The 8,237-nt window shown below is 25.8% G+C and overlaps 4 protein-coding genes across 4 annotated transcripts in view; 2 read left to right on the top strand and 2 right to left on the bottom strand.

The window, feature by feature from the left end:
* The window catches only part of DICPUDRAFT_46913 (uncharacterized protein), a 2,037-nt gene extending 38 nt beyond the window's left edge, over positions 1–1,999 (top strand). The window contains exons 1-4 of the mRNA XM_003286606.1: positions 1–1,015; positions 1,090–1,293; positions 1,358–1,621; positions 1,686–1,999. The exon at positions 1–1,015 is cut by the window's left edge and continues 38 nt beyond it. Coding sequence (XP_003286654.1) covers positions 418–1,015; positions 1,090–1,293; positions 1,358–1,621; positions 1,686–1,819 — 1,200 coding nt within the window. The 5' untranslated portion in view covers positions 1–417 and the 3' untranslated portion in view covers positions 1,820–1,999. The remainder of the gene's footprint in view (positions 1,016–1,089; positions 1,294–1,357; positions 1,622–1,685) is intronic.
* A 590-nt stretch (positions 2,000–2,589) lies between these two features.
* Positions 2,590–5,956, bottom strand: DICPUDRAFT_46912 (uncharacterized protein; the record flags this gene model as incomplete). The annotated part of the gene is made up of 4 exons (XM_003286595.1): positions 5,774–5,956; positions 5,646–5,695; positions 5,299–5,571; positions 2,590–5,213 (listed from the first exon to the last, which is right to left on the bottom strand). Coding segments are annotated over exons 1-4 (3,024 nt in total), but the record flags the coding sequence as incomplete, so codon positions are not given.
* A 519-nt stretch (positions 5,957–6,475) lies between these two features.
* DICPUDRAFT_150645 (uncharacterized protein) lies at positions 6,476–6,865 on the bottom strand (the record flags this gene model as incomplete). The annotated part of the gene is made up of 1 exon (XM_003286594.1): positions 6,476–6,865. One exon carries the CDS (start codon positions 6,863–6,865, stop codon positions 6,476–6,478), a length of 390 nt encoding a protein of 129 aa, XP_003286642.1.
* Positions 6,866–7,301: 436 nt separating this feature from the next.
* DICPUDRAFT_150644 (uncharacterized protein) lies at positions 7,302–8,231 on the top strand (the record flags this gene model as incomplete). The annotated part of the gene is made up of 2 exons (XM_003286605.1): positions 7,302–7,645; positions 7,724–8,231. The coding sequence occupies 2 exons, from the start codon at positions 7,302–7,304 to the stop codon at positions 8,229–8,231; spliced, it is 852 nt and encodes a 283-aa protein (XP_003286653.1).
* Positions 8,232–8,237: the final 6 nt, after the last annotated feature.

Genomic DNA, 8,237 nt, shown 5'->3' with positions numbered 1-8,237 from the left:
GCAATAAATAATATTATATAAAAAACATATATAAAAATAAATAATAATAATAATAATAAAAAAGATATAAAATTCATTATAAATAATAATAGAATTTATACTATAAAATCATTCGTCACTTTTATTAGTATAAGTAATAATTAATACTAAACTTTACTTTGTTTGGAAATTTTAAATAAATATTAATCAAAGTTAACAAATAATTAATTAATCAACAATAATTTTAATCATTTTTAATAAATTTTTTTTAATCATTTTTTATTTTAATAATTTTAAATTTATTAGTTATCATATTTTTTTAATATTCAAAATAGATATTTATTTTTTAAAGACAATTAGAAATTAAAAAGAAATATCAAATAGATAATCATCAAAAAAAAAAAAAAAACAAAAAAAAAAAATATATATTAACATAAAATGTTTTCACCATGTCAAGGATATAGAATTGAGGGTTTAACAGATGGTGATTCAAATTGGTCAAATCAACCAGTTGACCCAAATTTAAAGGTTATGCCATCAATTTATAGACAAAACTTTTATGGAAAACCTCATAAAACTTATATGAGTTATTACTCACCATTAGGACCAACTTCAATTAGTGTTAAAAAAGAAAAAGATGAATATTATCTTTTAATTTGTACAGAAAAGGGTTTTGAAGAAGTAAGAGTACCAAAAGCAACAGTTTATAGACCAACTGGAAGAAAAGTATTGGGAATGAAGCCAAAATCACTACATGTTATTACATCAGTACGTCCCGAACTTACAAATTATAATTTATCAAAAGTTGCCGGTAAAAATATTCAAGATGAATTGTTAAAAGTATATGAGCCAGAATTCTCCAAAGTAATGAAGGTTGGTATTCTTTATTGTAAAGATGGTCACCATGATGAAAATGAAATGCTTAAAAATATATCTGTAAACTCTTCACCTGAATATATAGAATTTTTAAATTTTTTAGGTGAGAAAGTTGAACTAAAAGATTTCAAAAACTATTCAGGTGGTTTAGATATTACCAGTATGTATTAACAATAATTTTATTTATAATAATATTTTTTAAAATTACTAATCAATTAAAATCTTTGTATATAGATAATTCAAGTGGTACCCATTCAATATTTTCAAAATATAAAGATGTTGAGATTATGTATCATGTATCAACAATGTTACCATTTTTCCCAAGTGATCCAAAACAAACAGAAAGAAGAAAGCATATTTGTAATGATAGAATAGTTATTGTTTTTAATGATGGCAAACAGGCATATAATCCAAACTGTATAAAATCAAAAAATACTCGTATGTAAAGTTAATATGAATATTCAAAAAAAAAAAAAAATAATATTAATATCATTTTTTATAGAAATTATAATTTTAGTTCAACCAATAAAACCTATTGAAAATTCAACTATTGGTATTTCAAATGATGAAAGAAAATGTGATGATACAACACCAATTTCTTCACCAGTTATTAATAACCCAGGTTCGCCCAATATTAACTCATCTGGAACAAGATATAAGGTTTCAATTGCAAATAAAAATGAAGTTCCAGGTTATGGACCAGCATTACCCGATGCACCAGTTTTTAATAAGGATGAAGCATTCAGAAATTTCCTTTATGAAAAAAGTAAGTTTAAATATCTTTATTAAACAATCATACATTTATATTAATTTATTTTTAATTTTTTTAGTGATAGCAGGTGCCTCCTCATTAAGAAACTCCCCAGTATTCACAGGTAAAGCTCAAAGTGATAAAGCTGCAGTATTTTTAAATATTATAAACAAATATTCAAAGAATCCAACTACAACTATTGAACCATTATAAACAAAAAAAAGTGTAAATCAAAAAAATCAAAAAAAAAAAAAAAAAAAAATCAAAAAAAAATTAAATAGTAATATTAGTAATAATAATAATACAACCATATATAATAAATCTTTTTTTTTTTAATGCGCATAAAGAAATTTTTATTAAAAATAAAATTGTTTTTTTTAAAATACTATAGCTAAATTTATATAATATTTTATTTTTTTTTTCTTTTAATATTATAATTTAAATATATTAATGATTTTAATCTTGACCTTGATCCTCTTCACTATCTTCTTCGTCTTCATTTTCTTCGTCTTCCTCTTCTTCTTCCTCTTCTTCCTCTCCCTCTTCTTCTTCCTCTTCCTCGCTATCATTATATTCTTCCTCGTCCTCATCATTTTCACTCATATCTAGTGGTTCAGCATCATACATACTAGATATACTTGAATAGGTTGATGATGGTGTATCTAAAACTTGTGGACGTGTTGGTTTTTGGACTAGTTTTTTTGGTTTAATTTGTTTTTTTAATAAGTGGTTTCTTCTGATAGTTCTAAAATCTCCATCTCTAATTAAATTGAGTACATCATCCATAACACCCTCTTCCTCTGATGAATTGCTATCAAAGCCTGGGCTAGAGTTATTTTTTATTGATTCTATATATTCTTTTATTGTTTCGTCATCTTCATCGTCCATTGAATCTGATGATGATGATAGGTTTTTACTTGATGATGGTGAACCAATCTTTTTGAGTTTAGATTGGAACATTTCTAATTTATTCTTTTTCTTTTGGATTTCTTTTTCTTTCTTCTCTTCTTTTCTTTGGCTGGCTTTTTCTTTTAGACTTTTTTCAATGTCTAAATCTTTCTTTGATAAAACTATGCTATCATTAAACTTTTTGAAAATGGCCAAGAATTCCTCTGGTACCATTTTTGGCTCTTCACCAAAAAATTTGCAAACTTTTTGATATTCTTGTTCAGTATCGACCATTAATTTTTCTGCATCGTCCAACTCGGTTTTTGAGGATACTAAAAATTCAGATAGTTTAACTCTTAATGGATCATCCTCTGCGATTGGTGGTAATGATTGATTTATATCTTCAGGGTTTTCTGTTGATACTTGTTTTCTCTTTAATTGATTTGCAAACATATTTGATTGTTTTTCATCATCACCCTCCTCTGTAACCTCTTGTGGTTCACTCTCTTCAACAATGGTTTCTTGTGTTTGTTTTGTTTTTGAAAATATTTCTTTTTCCAATTTTATTAATCCACTTCTTAACATTTTAATTTCTGATGATGATTGTGAGAATGATAAGGTGGCTGAGTCTACAACTGATGGAATTTCTTCTATAATTGAAGTTAAAAGTTCTGGTTGTGTGCTTTCGAGGTATTCTATTATGTAGTGAACTAGGGTATATTTTTCACGAACATTTGACTTTGTATCGGCTAATTTATTAATTGAATCAATCTTGAAACCACTTGCATTTCCTCTAATGGTACCAAAATTAATAAAATTACCAATTGATAAAATTAACTCCATAACCGCAAAAATGTTATTATTTTGAAGTTGGCTGAATGCTTCGTTGAATTTTCTAATATCTGGTTTGGCTTGATAGAGTTTTTCAGGGAAATTTAATTTAAAATGAATTGCTTGAATTCTTTGAGTAAGTCTTGGAATTGATGATATTTTATCTATAAATTGTTCGGCTTTACCCAATCTCATTCTTTCTTCTTGGGGGAGCTCCTCTTGCTTTTTCTTGAATGCATGGATACAATCTATTTCTTCTTTTGAGGGAACATATTTTATCATTTGATTTATTGTTTCGAGGTCTAAAACGGTTTCATCCAAATTGTAAATGGCATCATGGAGTTGGTCGTACGATGTGTTTTTGAATCTTGATAAGAGAATTCCAATATTTTGAGCTCTCTTTGAATCAATAACAGTTACTTCTGAACCTTTCTTTAATTCTTTTTCTTTTTTCTCAAAGACAGCAGCAGCAAATAAACTTTCAATGTGTTCATATGGAAGAACATCATTATATTTGGTGAGATTAACTTTCTTCCAGAATGTATTATTTATATTTCTGGTACGGTAACGAGTCCATTGATATGACTTCATCTTGCAATTTGGTGGACGAGAGCATAATTGTGGAGTAGATGGTGCCAATTTACCTCCTGGTGGTGGTGGGGGTGGTGGAGCACCTGGTGGTAATGGTATACCGCTAGAGTCAGCAGATGATGCCGAGGTTGATGCTGGTTCATCTCCATTTATACCACTTAGGAAATCTGTTACACCATTTGGGGCTTTGGCAGTAGTGAATGATGATATATTTCCCTTAAGATTCTGAGAGCTTGGTGAAGTTTTGGTCTTTAGTGATGGTACTACTGTACCTCCTGGTGTAGTTTCTGTTGGTGTTGGAGCTGAACTGTCAATAGGTGATGGGATATCAATTTCATTGTTTAAAAATTCCAAACCCTTGCCAGATTTAATAGCCTCCTCTAACTTTCTCATACGTTTAGCCAACTTGGTTAATAAAATATCTTTTTCTGATAATTTTTCTTGATCTTTTTTCTTTTGCTTTTTCAAATCTTCAATTTCTTTTTGTATTAGAACAGCTTTTTCACCAGAAACATGATCTATTTCCATGCCACCAAAAAATTGACCCAAGTCATCTGTAAAACTTTCACCACCATTAATCTTTGTTAATATCTTTTCGAGGAATAAGTAATTTGAAAGACCTTGATCCTTGGCTTGGGCAGAGTCATCCGAGTCATCAGCACTGGTACTTAATAATTTTAAAATTGAAATGAAAGCTGGATGCATTGAGGAACCTTGGATTTTTCCTAAAATTGTTTTTAAAATAACTTCTGGATCATCTTCACTAACATCTCCTCTTTGAATTTCCATTTGTTCTTGATCGTCCCATCTTGCCTCTTGTTCATAAAGATCCCTTTGGGTAGCTAAATCGGGGTTATTTGCAAACTCTGGCTCTAACTCTTCTATTATTTTAGTGATACCAAGTTTTTTGAACTGGCCTCTAATTCTTTGTCTTTCACTAACATTATGACTACTACTAATAAGAGTATTAATAAGAGCAAATGTTACTGCTTGTAGAGATTGAGTTTTTAAACCTTGAATTAAATGAATAAATGGTTTCTTTTCCCTCTTTACACTTCTATAATTGTCCATAGCGGCCAAAACTAACTGTAAACCCTTTGAGTGAACAACACATAGTGCAGCCAAAAGTTCAGTTACCATAATCCTTGTTTTTAAATGTGTGGTATCCATAACCAAAGAAATTGAATTAATATTATTTGGATTTTTTATAACTGATTCTAAACCAATCTTTGTATTCATAATTAACTTTAGAGAATGTAAACATTGGGCAATTTTATAAATATCATCTTGATTTTTACTTTAATTTTTTTTTATATTTTTTAAATATGTTAATATTTTTTTTATTTTTTTTATTTTATGTATATTTGTAATTTAAAACTTACACTTGTTTGATTTCATTTGAAGTTAAAACTTTTATTAGTAATTGTACACCATCCAAAGATAAAAATTCTTTTAACCACTTTAGGGGTTGGTTACCTAAACGGACACGAAGTGATGTTAAAATTTCTTTTGAAGGATCATTCTTTAAACTATCTGCAAAATATTGCGGTGATTGTGTTACATTTGATTTTTTTTTAGATTTATTATTAAAATCAATTTTTGAAAATTTTTTACTTTGATATGATTGAATTAATTGTTGTTTTCTTATTGAATCCCTATTATTATAAGTGTTTTAAAAAATTAATTATCCATTCTTTATAAAACAATTTAATAATATAATATATCTTACATTGTTGCCATTAAGTGTTTTTTCTCTGCCTCAACAACACCAATTTCATCCTATATATTAATTACTTATTAATAAATATTACTTTTTTTTTTTTTTATATTATTATTTTATTTATAAAGAAAACTTACCAAAATACTTTGGAATGCAACATCTATGGATTGTGGGTCTTGTTCTTTTTTTTTAGACTTCCCAAAAAGCTTTACCATCTTTTTCTAATCTAAAAAAAATAAAAAAAAACTAAATTTTTTTTATTATTATCTATAGTTTTTATTGTGATATAATGAAAAAACAAATTATTTATTAAAAATAATATACTCTACAATGTGGGGAATAAAGTAAAAATAATGAAAAAAAAATTTTATAATTAAAATTAATAAAAAATAAAAATAATTAAATAATATTTTGAAAATAATTAAATATTCATTTAGTAGGTGTGGGGGAAAATGGATAAAAACAAAAATATATGTGTGAAAATAAAAAAAAAAAACACAATGAAACCCTAAAGATATATGTATATATTTTTAATATTCAAAAAAAAAAAAAAGGGGTATTGGAAAAATTAATATAAATATTTAGTAATTTAAAATTCCACACATTATATTAAAAAAAAAAAATAAAAAAATCAATGTCTTGAAAGAGTAAAATAAATAATTATTTTGATTTTTTTTTTTTGGGAAAAAAAAGTTTATTTAAAAAATAGATATACAAATAAACTAATTTGCTGATAAAATCATTTTATGCAAATTACCAAATATACTTTTTTTTTTTTTTTGTTTTTTTTCGTTTCGTTTTTTTTTATATCGTATATATAAATATTGATAAGAGTAAATTTAGGCAATCCATAATCTATCTAAAGCGTCTTTAACTGAATTGATTTGTGATTTTAATTGACTCTTGTCATCAACAATAACTGAACAAGCAACGACTGGACGTGAGACATCACAAGCACGACCTAATTCAGATTTTGATGGAACGAAAACGTATGGGATATTCTTATCTTCGCATAATAATGGAATGTGGAGAAGGATTTCTAATGGTTCGGCATCAGCAGCTAAAATAACAAATTCAGCGGTTGAACGTGAAACTGATTTGGTAGCTTCATTAGCACCTTTCTTTAATTGACCAAAATTGTTGGCTTGTTGGATAAGATCTAAAATAGTAAGAGTAAGTTTGCTATCAGCTAATGGTTTAGCTTTTTCGTTAATTGAAGAATCGGCCATTTTGAATAAAATATAAATGTATACTAGTCTACTATGACTTCACGCTCTTCCAAGAAAGTCTATAAAATGAATGATAATAATAATAATATAGATTAGTAAGATAAATTTAAAAATATTTTATACAGATATTAAAAAAAAAATACATACGATTGTATATACAAGAAAAAAAAATTTATTTAAAAATAAAAAGAAAAAAAAAAAAAAAAACTATTTGCTAATTTTATAAAAAAAAAAAATTAAAAAAATTAAAAAAAAATAAAAAATAATTAAAAACCGAAAATACGAAAAAAAAAAAAAAAAAAAAAAAAAAAAAAAAGAAAAATTAATTTATTTTATTTTTTAATTTTTTGTTTTTTTTTATTTAAATATTAACTATCGTCTAAAATTAGAATAAAACGATTAATTAGCTATTAATTGTATATATAATAATATTAAAATGGAAAACCAAACAGAAAATAAAGAAACTTCAGCTAATCAATTGGTTGAGGATAATAATGAAAATAATAAAAATAATAATAATAAAAAAAATAATAAAAAAAAATTTAATAGAAATATAAATAATCAATTAGAAACTACCAAAGGTGTATTGGATAATGCCAAGGAGGATCAATCATGGTTATCTGAATTAAAACTAGCATCATTCGAGCCATTAATTGATTTAGGTAGAAGTGTTTGTTCAAAGTGCGATAAAAAAAGAAAATATTTTTGTTATGATTGTTGTATACCATTAGGCGATATTTCAAAAGTACCATTATTAAAACTACCACTTTCAGTAGATGTGTAAGTAATACAATAATAGTTATTATAATAGCTACTGTTTATAAACAATCATTAATATTAATATTATTATCTTTGTAGATTACATTACCCAACTGAATTGATTTCAAAAAGTACAGCAATTCATTCAAAAGTTTTAGCACATGATGATGTAAATTTTTTAGAATTTCCAGATGAAATCCCAAATTATAATGTTGATGAAACTATTTTATTATTCCCATCGGATGATTCATGTTTTGTTAAAGATTTAGATTTTAGTAATATTAAAAAAGTAATTTTCGTTGAAAGTCAATGGCAAAATGCAAAAAAGATTTTAAGAAGCGATCAATTAAAGGGTATTAGATGTGTAAAAATAGATATGCAAAAGACAATGTTTTGGAGATACCAATCACATGGCGACAGTTATTTAGCAACCATCGAAGCAATCTATTACTTTTTCAAAGAATTTCATCAAAATCAAAATGGAGGTCAATACAATGGTGAATACGATAATTTATTATATTATTATGCATTTTTCTATAATTTAATCCAAACCACATATAAGGAAAAAAATAGAGATTTTTTAAGAAAAGATAACTATATCCAATAAAATAAA

This window comes from Dictyostelium purpureum (assembly GCF_000190715.1).
Source record: "Dictyostelium purpureum unplaced genomic scaffold DICPUscaffold_75, whole genome shotgun sequence".
NCBI classification, from domain to species: Eukaryota; Evosea; class Eumycetozoa; order Dictyosteliales; family Dictyosteliaceae; genus Dictyostelium; species Dictyostelium purpureum.
The sequence above is the reverse complement of the archived record's forward strand: the minus strand, read 5'-3'. Positions and strand labels throughout refer to the sequence as shown.